This window comes from Camelus dromedarius, chromosome 16 (assembly GCF_036321535.1).
Source record: "Camelus dromedarius isolate mCamDro1 chromosome 16, mCamDro1.pat, whole genome shotgun sequence".
Taxonomy (NCBI): domain Eukaryota; kingdom Metazoa; phylum Chordata; class Mammalia; order Artiodactyla; family Camelidae; genus Camelus; species Camelus dromedarius.
Window position 1 is genome coordinate 36,651,413 of NC_087451.1, and position 16,016 is coordinate 36,667,428.

Consider the following 16,016-nt stretch of genomic DNA (forward strand, 5'->3'; position numbering starts at 1 on the left):
CCGTAACTTTGTCATCCATCCATATGAAGAATTTAATATCTTTTTTTTCTTTTATTAGGTAGATTTTGAGGAGTGATTGGTGACGTTTTTGTGGGGATAATAGTGACAACAGTGTTTGCATACTGTTGTACATGTGTTTTCTCATCAGCAGTGTTTTCCACAACATTTACTGCACACCATCACGATGCATCACACCTGGAAATTTGAACTGATATAAGAAAAAGCTCTTAATCTCAGACTACTTACATTGAATTGAAGGTGAGACAATCCATAAGCAAAATGATGTGAACAAGATGGTAGCATCTGTGTAGCTGAGAAGAAAGTGAGATCATTTTGTTTGCGTTGATGAGGGTTTTATGCATTTTGGTCATGTTATCTTGAAGCAAGAATAGAAGTAAAAGCAGACTGAATGACCGAGAACATTGCAAAGATAAGAAACTCAGGAAACAAATGCCTAGAATTGTGATGGAAATGATGCGTATACTTCTGAAGTTAAAGCAGGTGGAGGCTACCAGTGAAAAGTATAGTTGGAGAATTGGGGCGAATGTATTATTTCAGCAACACATTTTTACAAGCAGATTTATTTTTTACTTCCATTCACTTACTTGCCCACAAATCCTAGGCCATCAAGAATGCAGTCTTCTAAATGTGTTAACTAAAAATGTCTTGGGTATTTCAAAACAGAAAAATATATCAGGTATAGTTTTCACCACTTGACTTCTTCAGTTTTCTGGTGTAGTTACTAGGACATTCCATCTCCCTTTGCCCAGATCCTCACTGCCAATGGATTCTGCTAAAGCTTTTTGATTTTCCTATTTAATCCGTATTCGATAGGAGAAATAGAACTTGTTTCCTTGATTTTTTTATTTGTAGAACTTAGCAGAGTGACTGTTACGGAGATCTGGTTTAAATTTAAGAAGTAGAAAAGCTAAGTAAAATATATACACGGTGTATACTATACAGGGTAGACAGAATTTTTAAAATAGTCTTTAAATAGTTAAAATTCCCCCAAAAGTAAAAAAAAACTGTACAAAGAAATGTGGCCATACAGAAATCTGTTGTGAGCAAAATCAATTGTGAGCTTTTCTTTCCTTTACAATAACTTTTTACTACCATTTAGGTCACTTTGGACAATGAAACTCAAAACACCAGTTTACATTATTAAAACAAATAACTGCGGTATGGAATCTCCCACAGATGCCATATGTCTCAGGCCATTTGTAAGATTCAGGATCCGCCGTGTCCCAGACTCTCATGAGGACACTTCAAAACCTAAAGCATCCTTAATGTCCAGATGTCCTAGATCGGTGTCTGATGGGGGAACCGGGCAGCAGTTACGAAAATGAGGACACTGCAGCCCACGTGCTGCGGCGAGAAGAAGAGGGGCTACGTAATGTAGTTCTCAGAGAGGACCGTTCAAAAGCCGGGAAACAGGAAAGAAAGGATTCTTAAAAGTAGATGTGACGCGGGAGGCAGACGGGAGAGGGCAGTGGACGAAGGTCACACGCTAGGAGACTGCAGACAAACCCGAGTCCCTGACTTCAAGCCCCTTGTTTTCTCCTTTGCCTCGAGGCTGGAAGCGTGGCGAGGTCCCCACAGAGGAGGCCCAAGCCGCAGAGGGCCCTGGGTCTGAGCCAAAAAGCCACGCTCCCAGGGCTCCAGGGCCAAGCGGGCCCACGGGACCGCGCCCCGCTCGCCCCGCCCCCTCAGAGCCCCGCCCCCAGGGGCACTCCCCGCGTCCGCGCGGGGCCGAGCGGCGAGAGCGCGCGCGTCCGCGGATTCCGTACCCTGGGAGCCCCGCCCTCAGGTGCGTCCAGCAGGGGGCGGAGTGTCGCTTCCGGCGCCGCGCCCTCCCCTCGCGGGCGCACTGCCGGCCCGCGGCGCCGGGGGCGCGCGCACTCGGCCGCGCTCCCGTACACATTTCCGAGCTCCGTCATGCGTATGGTCCCCACAGGCTCTGAGCGTCTCGGCCTGACGGCGCTGCGGCTCCGGCCCTGAGGTGGGGAGGGCACCGAGGGCTGCGGCGTTTGAGGCTCGCCGGCGTGCTGCCACCGCTGCGGGAGTGAGGGGTCGAGCAGGGGAGGCCGGCGGGGCCCGCCGAGGGGCCGGCGAAAGAGGGGCAGCAGGAGAGGTCCGGGGTCTGGGGTGTGGGGTGCAGCTGGATTCGGAACGGGGCCAAACCGGCGACCAGGTTGGGGCAGGACAAGGTCCCCGAGGTCGGGGGAAACGCGGTTGGCGGCGTGTCCTGTCGCGGATGCTGTTGGCCCCTCTCAGGGTGTTGGCGTGCGGATGCCCGGGGCGCCGAGGGGCGTCCGGCCGCGGGACCACGGCCGGGCTGCCTTGGGTTGGACGGGGTCGTTTCCATCATCAGGGCGTCGTTAGAGAGGGAGAAAACGTTGTAGAAGTAAATTTCCCTCTTAACAGCTGGCTCATTAGCACTGGTTATTCCTTGGGGGCTTCGTGCTGATCATCATTACCCTGCGTGTTAGTTAAAAGGAGTTTGGGAGAGATGAAAATGCGCAGAGCTCGTGACACGATTTGGGGGGAAATGCTCTGATGCCTAAAACGTCAAGAAAAGCTCAAAGCGTGAAAATATTTCAGCAGATGCGAAAGCTAGGTAGGATGGAGGCATCGATCTCGGTTTGAGGCGATAATAGGTGAAGAAGGGTTTCTTCTATGGTCCTATGGCTTAATAGACATTTTTAAATAAATGTCTGAAAAAAATAAAGATAATCACGTTTACTTTCTATCGAGGACGCGCTGAAGGAACAGAAGGGGAGAAAAAGAGCATATATTGGACTCCCAACCATGAGCCAGGCTCAGTTTTATCTCATTTAATCCTGACAGCATCCTGTTGAAGTTGGAGGGGTTTTATTCTAGTTGGGTAGTGAGGTTAAGTCATTTATGAAGGTCCCAACTAGGAAGAAGGTAGAGCTGAGAGTCCAACCCAGGGATGCCAGACTCTAAATTCTGGTGCTTTATCCACTATATTTTGTTTCTTCCCAGATAGTGATATTACACATTTTTAGGGAAGACTCTATACAACAGAACATTATTAGAGCAGTTAGAGCTTCTGGGGTGTATGGGTTAAAAGTAAACTAATAAAGCGTTAATCCTTGAATATGTGCTGTGTGAGTATTTTCCTTCAAACAAGATTTAGTGTAGGGAAATCTTATATTTAGGGTAAAAGCAAATTTATTGATACATTACAGGTTTCTTTGAGTGTGTTTTGTATTCCAGATACTAAACTATGTTCCTCGGGTACCAAAATGAATACAATTTATAATCTCTGACCTTGAGTTTGAGAGGATGATTTTATAAAAGAATTTTGTAGTTTTCTCATAAATTGTAATTTTTACTAGTGTATGAATTAATTGGGTTAAAATAATTTTAAGCATAAGTGTTTAGGAACCTGTTATATTTGAGAAAAGGTATTGGATAACTTGTCACATGGGTATTATTGCATTATTTTCCTATTCAGTGAGAAATACTGTCATAAAAATTTAGGTTAAATCATATTGATGATTATTATTTTGTTTGATTATTACACTACCTTCAGCAGGTTTTGAAACACTAGAGAAGAGAACATTTATAGTTTATCCCCTAGTAAGTTAAAAGTCTTGATTTTAATAGTGCTTTTATTAGTTGTGAAGCCAGTGATGTAGCAGAGGAGGAGTTTCTTTCACATCACTTGCCAAATAAGTTCTTAACCTCTTCTTCCAAAAAATAAATCTTTAAGGTGTCGTCAATGCCAGATTCCATTTAAGCTTTTATCGCTTAGAGTTCTGATGGAGAAAGAGTCTTCAGTTTAGGCTGAAATGGCACATTGTTGAAAGGTCTAAATGTTACTGCAGGCATAGCTGTAGGTAGGTGGATAGAAGGGGTGGTGGGGCATTTTGGAAGTGTCTTCTCATGGCTTCAGTTTTCTCAGTGAAGTAGGAATCAAGCTTATATATGATCTGATGGTGATGCTGTGAGTGGAAGCTTTGGAGGTTTGGGATTAGGAGAGTGAATGGATTAGTGAAATATGTGATTGCCAGGCAATTAAAACAGTTATTCTTAGGTATGAAAAGCGCAGACAGGGAAATATGGGTACACAAAATACAGGTGTCTAATCTAACTTTGCACAGGTATTTCACACCCACTTTCCAGCCTGTCTTTAGAGTCATCAAGAGCCTCTTTTGCCTCAGTTCGCTTTTCGGTTTCATGATGCCTTCTCAGTTCATTGGGCACTTTTCATTCTCTCCATCCTCCAAAAGAAACTTAAATACATGATTATTCCTTTAGTGATATTAGGTGTTTAAAATGTATCTCATCATTATTTAAATCTCTATAACAAATGTAACTTATTCCCCAGTATGCTGTGGAGCAATGGACAGTGACTTTAAAAGAGGTTTAAAAATAGTTTTGTACCCTTATTTCTGTGTCATAGTTCTTTAGCAGTTAAGAGTTGGCTTGGTTAAAGAGTCATAAAGGTACTGCATTGATAAGACTTTGAGTTGGAACTTTATCAAGTATTACAGGTTTTCCAAAATGTACAATTTGTTAAAAAATATGCCAGTAGAAGTTTTATTGTACTTCAGTTGTTAACTTCTGCTTTCAAGGATCATCTTCTAATATACGTTGCAAAAGAGAAGGTCTTCCATATGTTGTTTACTCAGAAAGCTGCTTTCTTTTCAGTGTTGTATGTTCCTCTGCATTTCCAGTGCCTGTGTGAGCTCTACCACGAGTGAGTGAACTCCTCGATACTGGCACAGCCAATGTTAAATGTGAGGCAGGCTGGGCATCCTTTACTGCCTTTTCCTTTTACCCTTTTGGATGCCACCACATAAGGCTCCAAGGTTTGGGATAATTAAGGGAAGTCTGGTATAGAAAGAGGAAATTTAGAGCTCTGTGCTCAATGTGGGTTTTCTTATGGTTCAGGAAAAGGCACAGGACAAGTTAAACTCTTTACAGATGTCGCCTTGCTGGCCATACATCATTTCTAACTTTGTGGTCCTGTTTTCAGCTCTACACTTCCGTCAGAAGAACTACTTTCATGTCACCTCTGCAGAGGGGAGCAGCCCCACCTTTCTTCCAGTAAGCCTCATTGCCCTACCCTTAGGGGTTGGTCTCAGCTCAGACAGTCTCATTATCTTTGTCTTTGGCCGAGTTCTTCAGTGTAGAAAGTGCTGTCTTCTCACATCCATCCTCCATCCGTTTCCCCCTTCCAAACCCTGCAAGACAGCGGTGGGTGGGGGTGAGCAGAGGGGACTTTGTGATCACCTTACCGGTATGAGTTAATCTTTCTTTTATCTTCTGTCTTCTCGCCAGAGACAGTGTGGTCTCAACACTTGAAGAAGCAGCACAATATTTTCCTAAGCTCCTGCAGTTTGCAAAGAATCTTTTACAGTAGAGTTAGTCCTTCCTATTATTATGCAGAGCGGTCCTCACTTAATTCATTCCCCATAACCCTTTTCAGATTGCACCCGCTTAGACACTGTGGGGTGTGGGTGCTGAGGGTTCACCGTGTCAGTTAACGAAAACCTGACTACAGCTTTGAAGTTACTGTTTAGATGAACATTAAACTAAATGTTAATGAAGAATCAGTGTCAAGGGAATGTTTCACTTTATTTGTCAAACAGCCAAATCAGGTGTTTCATATCTTGAAGAAAACAAGCTGTCAATTGAGTTTTCTTTAAGATGTTTTGCTTTAATAACTTAATAGATAGAATTTCAAAGTTATTGAAATTTAACAGTTTTCACATGATTAGACTAGAACTTACGAATATTAGAAACATCAGTTTGTTCAGGTCACTCATAATACTGATTCATCTGCATGTTTCATTACAGATTGCATATTTTCCATTCGTCATTTTCTTCTCTTTGTCCTTTTGCCATCCATTCTGGGGAATTTCCTTGACTCAGTCTTCATTCTAACTCAGTAACTTGCCTTCAGATGCCTTTCACCCTCTCTAGTGAGAATTTTATTTCCATTTGTCGGCTTCATTTCCAAGTCCTCCAGCAGTATTCTCTTAATTGCTTTCATGAATATGAAATTCTCTGATATCCCTTTGAGAATATTCATTATACTGCTTTTATAGACAGTGCTGATCAACAGGTATAATTACCTGTCATGTACCAGGCTCCATTTTCAGCTTTATGTGTGTTTATTCTTTTGGTCATTCTAACAGCCCAAAGATGTGAGTACTGTCATTACTCCATTTACAGATGAGCACAGAAAAATTAAGTAACTTGCCCAAGGTCTCCAAGCCGGTACGTGGCGAGGCAGGATTCTTGTCTAGTTGATTTGGCTCCAGAGGTCAGCCCCTTAACCACTCTACACTTCAGGAGCTCCTGGTTCCCATCTTTGTTGATTTTGGTGCCTCTCCTTCATGATATGGCGTTTCCATAAATGTTGACCGATCCCATTTTCTTTTAACATGTTTGAAGATGCTGATTGGGTTTACTGTAGACCGTTCCCTTTGAGTGTGTGTGTTGGGGGCAGGGAGAATAATGCCAGGCTGCTGGAAGTCACGAAGGGTTGGCACTGCGTCTTCAAATATAAGTACACACCCCCCACTACTCCAGACTGAAGTAGGTGAAGAGCTAAGGTTGGAATTTCACTTGACAGGTCAGCTCTTCTTAATGAGGTGTTATTTTCATTCCAGATAGAAATCTTTTTAAAGTATCAAAATAAAATGCAGATGTGGTTATCTCCTTTTTATGAATACTGAGTAAACTGTTCACTCAGTTTATGTTTGCATTGATTTTGATTGTTTTTTGGAGGAGAGGGATGACAGGGGTAGATCACCTCAACCTCAGTTTGAGGAGAGTCTCCAGCCAATGTGTAGAAAGTACTCCCTGAGAGCCCTGGGCACAAAGTGGCAAAGGACGTTTTTGGCTAAGGGAGAATGATGACAAAGAACTGCCTACCTAGAATAGAGAGAGGTCAGGGGCAAAAGGAAAACAGCATGAAAGCACCTTTCGCTTATGAAGGGTCTTTGTGCTTTGGAAGAATGGACAAGTCTGAGGCTGAGTGGACATTGAAGTGACTTCTTTGCTTAGTCATTGTATGTTATCTTCTGCAGAAACATTTCCCTGTTACTGTTACTTTAAAACTATTTTAGAAACTTTAAAGTGGTTCTCAGCTCTTTTTCTGCTCCTACACACTCATTCCCTTTAGTATCAGTGGAATTCTATATTTAGTAGAGAGTGGAGGCAGGAAGGTTGTAAGCATTTCTCTTTGTTCCTGCCATGCTTCACTTTGAAAATTACTGTTGTCCTTATAAGTATTATAAACATGGAGTTAAGAGCACATTATGCTGTTACATTGGTTGAGTGCCTTTGATTGCAAGAAACAGAATCTGATTCCTGCTTGCTGAAGTGGAAATAAAATATATTGGGTGCACAAGGGCATTTCGCATATTCCAAGGAAGAAAAATCAAGCTTTCAGCACAGTAGGTACCAAATCTTATGGGAAAGCTTAGTCCCAAGAATGTATGAATTTTCTTAAATGTTTCCATTAATGTAGCTGGTTCCATGACTCCCAGGTTCTGGGTCTCTTAGTTAAAAAATTCCAAACTGCCAGGAGAAAATTGAATTGATAGCAGCTCAGAGGTAGTGGTGGGGGTGGTAGTGGTGGCGACGGTAGGGGTTTGCGTGTCTGTTGGGATGACGGGTGAGTAGCGGTGCAGGGGTAAGTTCTGCCTTAAAAAGCTCTGACTAGGAGTGGGGTTGCTGCAGAGGTTCCTGGACTTCAGCCAAGGCTATTGAGGACTGAACCTTGAGTTCAGGGAGCAGTTCTCAAAAGAAGGAAAATACTGTGAGTTCATCAGCTACTTTATAAGGGGCCTATTTTCTGAAAATGAGGAATTAAGCATGCAGCATTCAATTTGAATAATTCATTGGCGCCCACTAAATCAATGTGTTTTGGCAGATAGCTTGAGAATATTCTTGCTGTTGTATTGGTTAGTGTTTCTATGTTTGTTTTGTAGTTAATCTGATCTGTCTCCCTCCCTCCCTCCTTCTTCCTTTCTTCCATCGGCCTAAAGATAATTACCAATTCTGTACAAAATCTGACGTAACGTTAATGAGGCTGTTGGAAGAATTTATTTTTAATGTATCCTCATTTCTTGACAGCTTTACTTTTGCTGTTTTTAATTTACTTATTTAATATTTTTACAGTATGTCTCATTGTATAATTGCTCCCCCCCCCCACTATATAAGGAACACATATTGGTGGGAAATTTGAGAATATAGAAAAAAAGCACAAAGAAAATAAAAGTTGTTTATTCTGCCATTGTAAAATTCAAAATACATCTCTCTTGTCTTTCTTCTGTGCATGTGAAGAGGATGTTTATTTGACTTGAACTTTAGTTATATATGTTTACTTTTTTGGGGTAAGAAAAGCTACATTTAAAAAGTTGCCTGCTTTTTATCTAGGTGGAGATGGTCAGCCGACTTGGAAAGGATGGTTCTTGTTTTGGAGGGGAGCCACACTAGTGGCTCCCATCAAATAGGTTTCTATAAAACAAGACAACACAACTTGCTCTGGAAGAAGGCTTAGCGGGACCTTAGTCTCCTCCAAGCTCTCAATACCTTTTGGTATGCGGGGAGTCTGGGTTATGGGGGTAAGCAAATTGGAATAGGGACCACGGAGAATACAGCTGAGACTGACTACTTTGATTTCTCCTTTCATATAACCTCTTTGAAGAACTGAGATAGCTCCAACAGAGGTCCACTCTCAGAAGGGGTTCCAGGGACCCCCAGAGAGTAAACTTACCCTGGTGGGACACCGGACCTGTGATGCAGTGATTTAGATCATACAGTTCAAAAGTAAAATATTGAGGTGAAATCTGTTCCCATCACTCCAGAGTAAAAGCCCCTTACTCATTAAGTACTTTCTCCTCTATTTCCTCTCTCCCCAGTCTCTGGCAATCTCCAGCCTGCATTCCATTTCTGTGGATGTATATATTCTGGAAATTTTATATGGGTGGAAACATAATATTTAACCTGTTGTGTCTGGCTTCTTTCACTGAACATAATGTTTGGGAGTTTCATCCACTTCGTAGCATGTATGGGTACTTCATTCCTCTTTATGGCTCAATAGTATTATGTGCATATACCACAATTTGTTTATCCACTCGTCTGCTTATAGACATTTGGGCTGTTTTTGTGTCTTGGCAGTTATGAACAATGCTGCTGTGAGCCTGCATGAAATGTGCACTTGTTTGAGCCCCTGTTTGCAGTTCTTTTGGGTATATACCCAGAAGTGGGGTAGTCGGATCATATGGTAATTCTATTATTAGCTTTCCAAGGAACTGCCAAACTGTTTCCTCAGCAGCTGAGCCATTTCGCCGTCCCACCAGCAGGGTGTGAGTATTCCAGCTTAGCCATGCGGTTTCTCATGAGAAATTTGCTCTCAGACAGATCGTTATTCCCCTGTAGGTAATGCACAGTTATTCTCTGACTGCTTTCAAGATTTTTCACTGCTTTTAATTTTTAGCAGTTTGATTATGATGTGTGTGAGTGTGGATTTCCTTCGATTTATCCTGTTTGGGTTTCCATCAAGCTTCTTGAAACTCTTAGGTTGTTCATCTCTGGACAAATTTGCAAAGTTTCCAGCCATTAATTCTTTAAATATTTTTCCTCCACTTAACACTTCTCTCTTTCTGGGACTAATAATTTGAACATTAGACCTTTTGTTATTGTCTCAGAGTTCTCTGAGGCACTGTTGTTAAAAAAAATTTTTTTTCTCTCTGTTCAGATTGAATAGCTCCTATTGATCTTTCAAGTTTACTGACTCTTTTCCTATTATCTCCATTCTGCTTTTGAGCCCATTCTATGGGTTTTATTTATTTGTTACTGTGTCTTTCTGTTCTAAAATTACTATTTGGTGCTACTTTATGTCTTGTTTCTTTACTGATACTTGATCTTTCATTGTTTTCATGAGTGCTTGCCATTGTTTGCTGGAGCACATTTTAAATAGCTTCTTTAAAGTTTTTGTCAGATAATTTCAAAATCTGTGTCACCTTGGCATTGGCATCTGTTGATGTTCTTTTCTTAATAGAATTGAAATTTTCCACGTGCTTCTTTAACGGGGTAATTTTGGATTGTATGAGACCAGTTTTTGTTTACTCCTACAGAGAGGATTGATATCTTCTTTTAGTGTGCTGTTAACCTGGTTAGGTTCAGGTCTTAGGTTTCCACCCACATTCTTTGAGCTGTGGCTCTAATTTCAGTTTAGTTTTCAGAAGCCCTTGCAGTGCAGTTTGGATCTGTCCTTTGTGTGCCACCCAGTGACCAGTCTGGATCTGGGCGGTGGTCTGTCTGTTAGTTCAGTTCCTCAAGTCTTTGGTACACGGAATAGGATTAGATCTATGGATACTCAGCGTGGGGGTTAGTCCGGGAGTTAATAAATGACTTGATTATGTTGCTTTCCTGAGCTCCCCTTTTTATTTGCTCTTCCTGCTACTTTTCAATTCCCTATGATTCCTCTTTTCCATCTTCCTCTAGTCGCCCCATTGGGTCACACACTTCTGCAACTGCACCCACTGCATTCAGAGCCTTGTGTCAGCAAGTAGAGCAGAAAGCAGTGGGATTTGACCCCACCCTCTTGGAACCGGAGATCCACTTAATAGAGAGAAAGGCTCCTCTGCCTCAGAGTTTGGCTGCATTAAGCTTTCATTACTATAGTCTGATACTGCTATCACGGGATTGCTTGGGGACAAGAGCACGCACGAAGAAAAGATTGAGTATTTCCCTATTCTCCTTGAGCAGAAGACCAGGCCCAAGCTAGAGTGTCTTCTAGAGCTTTCTCTGTGCCCCAGTGCCTACTTCCAGAGCATTCAGTGTAGAGGATACTGGAAAAGAAAAAGCATTAAGCTCACTGTTGGTTGGTGGTGGTATTTGGGATTCTGGTTCCCCGTTGTTTCACATGCTACTATTTACTTTTCAGAATCTTCAAATTGCTGTTCCATGCATTCTGTCCAGGTAGGAGAGACAGCCTGGAGTATGCTTAACTCCATCTAAACTCAGACTGAAACATCTGTCTGTCTGTCTGTTTTCGACATTAAAAATGTCATGTGCTTGACTGTGTGGTTACATTTTTTTTTTTTAATTTTCCTTATGTAATAGACAAATCCGAAAACATGGCTACTACTGCAATTAGGGAAGTTGGAGTTTGGAGACAGACCAGAACACTCCTGCTTAAGAATTACCTAGTTAAATGCAGGACTAAAAAAAGTAGTGTTCAGGTAAGTTAAATGACTGTTTTGCCATATTGCAGTTTATTTTGCATTAATATGTTTCATCTTTAAGAGATGATTTTTTTTCTGAATACTTTTTTGTTATATTTTTATATTTTTGGATCCCCCATTAATTTGCTTGTGAAAGTAAAAACTTGTGTAAGCCTCAGAAAAATACCTAAATTACCTGATATTTTCTGAATGTTAAAAAAATTTAGTAATGATTTCTAAATTTAATTAACTTCTAATATCAGTACTTAATTTTAAACCCTGAGGCATGCATTTCCCAAGTTTTATGAAATGAAAAATAAATTCTACAAATAACTTTATGGAACATGATCCCACATCTCTCCATGACCTCCCAGCTTTTGGACTCTGGATTGAATTGCCCAGGATGACTAAAATTATGTCACATATTTGTTCCCACAAGCATACGTTACTTTAAAAGGTAAAAGAAAGTAAGAACTCTAGCTAACCAGTTAATGATGATGTTAAGGGATGGAGAGATACCGTTGATCTCCTGAAGCAAGCAAAACGGCAAGGTGAAACAGTAAACTGTTCCTCTCTATTAAAGTTGACTATTGAATTTAACTGAGTATAGTTTTAGTAGTAGAAATTTAGGTATAATTAAAACATGAGTTCTAATTCAGACTTGAATAAAGACATTTTTATGGTGATCCCTATTACAGGTGTTTGGTAGGTTACTTTAAATAAAGTCATATGTGAGTAAATTTATTATTATATTTTACATGAGCAACCTAAGAGGTTGAAATATTAGCTTTTATATCATTTAAATTTATTACGGTGACTTGAATTTAAAGTATTTCAGTAAAATTGAACATACAGGAAAAGTGAATGTGCTATTGGGTTAGGTGAGATGTTTAACACCATATTTTTTTAGGATAGAATTGCTTTTATTTTTTGTACTTAAAAAAGGAAACCCAAATTCTTCAAGTTTTTTCTTAGTATTAGTTATATTATTGCATAGAACTCTTTATGATTTTTTGCTGCCATTGTTATACTTTATAATCATTTTGTTTGTTTCCCTTATTATAGGAGATTCTTTTTCCACTATTTTTTTTATTTTGGTTAATATTAATTAGCATGATGCATCCAAATAAGAAATACGAAGAAGTGCCTGATATGGAACTTAACCCTATGGACAAATCTATTCTCTCTAACCTAATTCTTGGATATACTCCAGTGACTAATATTACAAGAAACATCATGGAAAAGGTTTCCACTGATCACCTTCCTGATGGTATTGTGAGCTTATATACGCATTCTCTTTGAAAGCTGAAAGCCTCTTCAGCATTTTTCTGCTTGCTTTGTTGAATAAATACCATTCTCAGCATTTAGATACATGGCCCTTCACCAAAATACAGTTTTATAAAAATACGGAAATCACTTAATTTTGCTACCTTATGTTTCTTGTGAAGCTTTATATTCTTGGCAATAGGAAGCATATTTTATGTTTTAATATGTTGTATTTGATTCATAGACCATTTATAAAATAAGTCTATTTGTATAGGATGAAAGATATGAAGGGATATTTCATTTTGATTCTGACTCATATAACAATTAAAAAGCTAGAAATACATGGCAAAGATTATAAAGCAGTAATCTTTTCAGATTTATAGAGATATGTAGTGTAGCCTGGAGGAGTACTTAGCTTTGGAGACCATGACTGTGGCTGCGTACCTACGTCCGCTTTTCTCAGTTTGTACTTCTCACAGAGAAATGGACTAGAAGACGGTGTAAGCAATGAGTGAGGTATGAATGACCCTAAAGTGGCTATGAGAAAATTTAAGGCAAAAACTGGAGTAATGCTTATCCAGTGATGATTGATTGAATGAGATGCTCAATTGTAAGAAATAATAGATTAACATATTATCTTCTGTCATATAGGATAGTTGTAATCACACTGGATACTGTGTCACTGAATAAAAGATGTTTATACAATGAGGAGCTAAGTAACTCTTTCCGCATTGGTTTCTTTCCGTCTTATTACTAGTTAATATTTTGATCTCATTGGTATGTATTTGTTGGCTTACCACATTAAGCACAAGCAGCATGGGTAGCCATAAGAATTTAGCATGTCAGCTGAAACACCCCATCAGAAATGTTCAGTGTGAAATTCATTGGTCATTCTGAGTAGGAGAAAAGTATATGCACCAAAGAAATCCAAGTTGGTGTGTATTAACTTAGATGCCAAACAGAAATATATGTAGATTTTTTTAAGTTTTATCTTACTAACAGGAGAATTGTCTGAAAGTGGGATATACATACATACATACGTGGTAGCATGACTCCTTCTTCTGATCAATGTTGGGGTTCCATGTACTCCTTAAGGGTCTGGAAAATCCTGATAATTAGCATTTAAGTAAAGCTTTACAATTTACAGAGCATTTTCCTGTCTGTAACTACATTCGACAGAGTGTGATCATCTAGGTATTGTGATGAGGGTGCTAACGTTCAGAGAATTAAATTGCTTACTTGTTCTCACACAGCTAATAAATAATAAAGATAAGTACTAATCCTATGTTTTTTTTTTCCATTTCATCACATCTTCTGAAGCTTCTGCTTGTAAATACTCCTTAAAGAAAATGTTTAAAAATTAAGATGATTGATGTGAGAGGAGCTGAATGATGATGACAGTGTTTTCTCCATATATTTTCTAAGAGAGGAGCAAACAATATTGGGTTTAAATGGAAATCTTTATTCAAAGAAGAGTTGTGTCATAGTTACTAAAATACATATTTAGTTTCTGAGGAGGATTATGGAATTTTCTTCATAAGAAGAAATATTTGAAAATAAAATATCTATTCATTTATCAACGAGTTATTTGTATGATTTTACTTTGAGATAGTTAAGCGAACTACATATATTGCATATGAAGTATATACTCTATTTTATCTTATTAATAACTTATGTGTTATATTGACACATAATTTATATAATGAAATGACACCTAAGAAATTATGTTTGTAAAATTGCACTATTTTAATATTCATTACTGTTTAGTTTTTTTCAGAAGAGCTGTATTCATTTTCTCAGAAGTAAGAGCATCAAACAAAAGTGCTTATAAAATATTGCATTCATCAAATATTATGGTAAATTTGGTCTATTGATTATAATAAATATTTAAATTTGTGAGTTAACTATATTGTTATAATATTTTATAGTCATACGTACTAAAGAATATGCAAATGAAGAAGAATTGGTAGCATCCAGTCTTTCTCAGTCCAGTGAATTTGTTGGTGTGGTTTTTAAAGACTTCATGTCCTATGAACTCCGTTTTTTTCCTGATACAATTCCAGTATCATCTATTTATATGGATTCAAGAGGTAAATAGCGCTAAATAATCATTGAAAATCAGTTAAATGCGTATTTTTGCTGTTCTCTGTTCATATGCAAAATTTTATGGGGTCCAACACTGGCATTTTTAACTACAGTTTTTCAAATAAGAAAACTGTCAAGTATAACACAAAAATACGTAGGTATATCTATCTGCATCTATAAATATAGGTATAATTTATTTAATATCCACTTAAATTTTAGTACATTTATATGTATTGATTACAGTAACAAAACAAAATTTTTTCTTGAATTACATGACTTTCTAAGTCTGTTTCTAAGTTTCTTTTCTCCATATAATTGTTTTCATATATATGGTGTGGTACCTGTCTTTAAAATCTCAAGGTCTTCCACCAGTAAACTTTATCGGTTTTATGTTTGAAACATGGAAAACAGTCTTCAATGCCTAAACCTCTGAAAAGATAAATACCAACCACAAACATTTATTGAACAATGTTAAAGTTACTGTGTGAAGTATTTGTGACTTGATTCCAGAAAGCCCTTAGAGCATTTTTCTTTTTTTCTGTGCTCTTAACCTGGACTTGTCCTTGTACCTTTAAAGCTGATAAGTTATTGTAGAGTGACTTAACACTTTGAAACAGAAAGGTGACTTGTTTTAAGTAACTATGTTTACTGTTAATTTCTTTCTTTCCATTTATATTTATTTATCATCCAGTATCCTAACACATGTAACTCTTTACTTTAAAAAATTTCAGGAAAACAGTCAGGAATGTTACTGATTTTGTTTGCCTTTGGAGGGCAATTGCTGCTTTTCTTTGGTCCTATAGAGATTGATTAATTATATTACTTGCTAACTCTCCATATACTGTCTTTAAAAGAAAGCACTTGCATATGTGCAGAATCTTATGTCTCATATTTCTTTTTTTCCATAGCTAGCTGTTCAAAATCGTGTGAGGCCGCTCAGTATTGGTCTTCAGGGTTCACAGTTTTACAAGCGTCCATAGATGCTGCCATTATACAGGTAAATATGATAAAGGAAGAAAAATAAATCCAAATCATACTTTAGCATTCACACCTTAAGTCTTTACCATAGGATTTCATTTGACTGCTGTCAAATGTACAAAGTACAAAACTTACTGCAACTCCTTTAAGAAAAAAGCTAAGGAAGAAGTCATATTTTCTGATTTAATTTTTTGAAATCTACTTTTATCTGATGGTTTCTAATATGTGATTCAGCACTCTGTATATTAGATTATTTTATCTGTGTTGACCGTAGATAATATTTATGAAAGATCTGTATTTGGAGAGTTTTCCCCTTGAATAACTTAGTTTAAGGAAAGTGAGTATCTTTATTATCTTAATCATAGTGGTAGATTTTATTTTGTTTAACCAACCTTTATCACTTATTTGCCAAACATTGTTACTAACTTATGTGCTAGTATTAACTCATTTAATCTTTAACTCCCCTGT

The 16,016-nt window shown here is 38.6% G+C and overlaps 1 protein-coding gene across 3 annotated transcripts in view; it reads left to right on the forward strand.

The window, feature by feature from the left end:
• The first annotated feature begins 1,881 nt into the window (after positions 1–1,881).
• Positions 1,882–16,016, forward strand: part of ABCA5 (ATP binding cassette subfamily A member 5) — a 60,350-nt gene continuing 46,215 nt past the window's right edge. The window contains exons 1-6 of one of the 3 annotated variants that reach the window (XM_064495609.1): positions 1,882–1,999; positions 10,940–10,974; positions 11,119–11,237; positions 12,285–12,489; positions 14,414–14,575; positions 15,479–15,567. In XM_064495609.1, the coding sequence (XP_064351679.1) occupies positions 11,133–11,237; positions 12,285–12,489; positions 14,414–14,575; positions 15,479–15,567 (561 nt within the window). In that variant the 5' untranslated portion in view covers positions 1,882–1,999; positions 10,940–10,974; positions 11,119–11,132. The remainder of the gene's footprint in view (positions 2,000–10,939; positions 10,975–11,118; positions 11,238–12,284; positions 12,490–14,413; positions 14,576–15,478; positions 15,568–16,016) is intronic. The other 2 variants (XM_031468964.2, XM_031468966.2) reach the window with 2 other exon arrangements.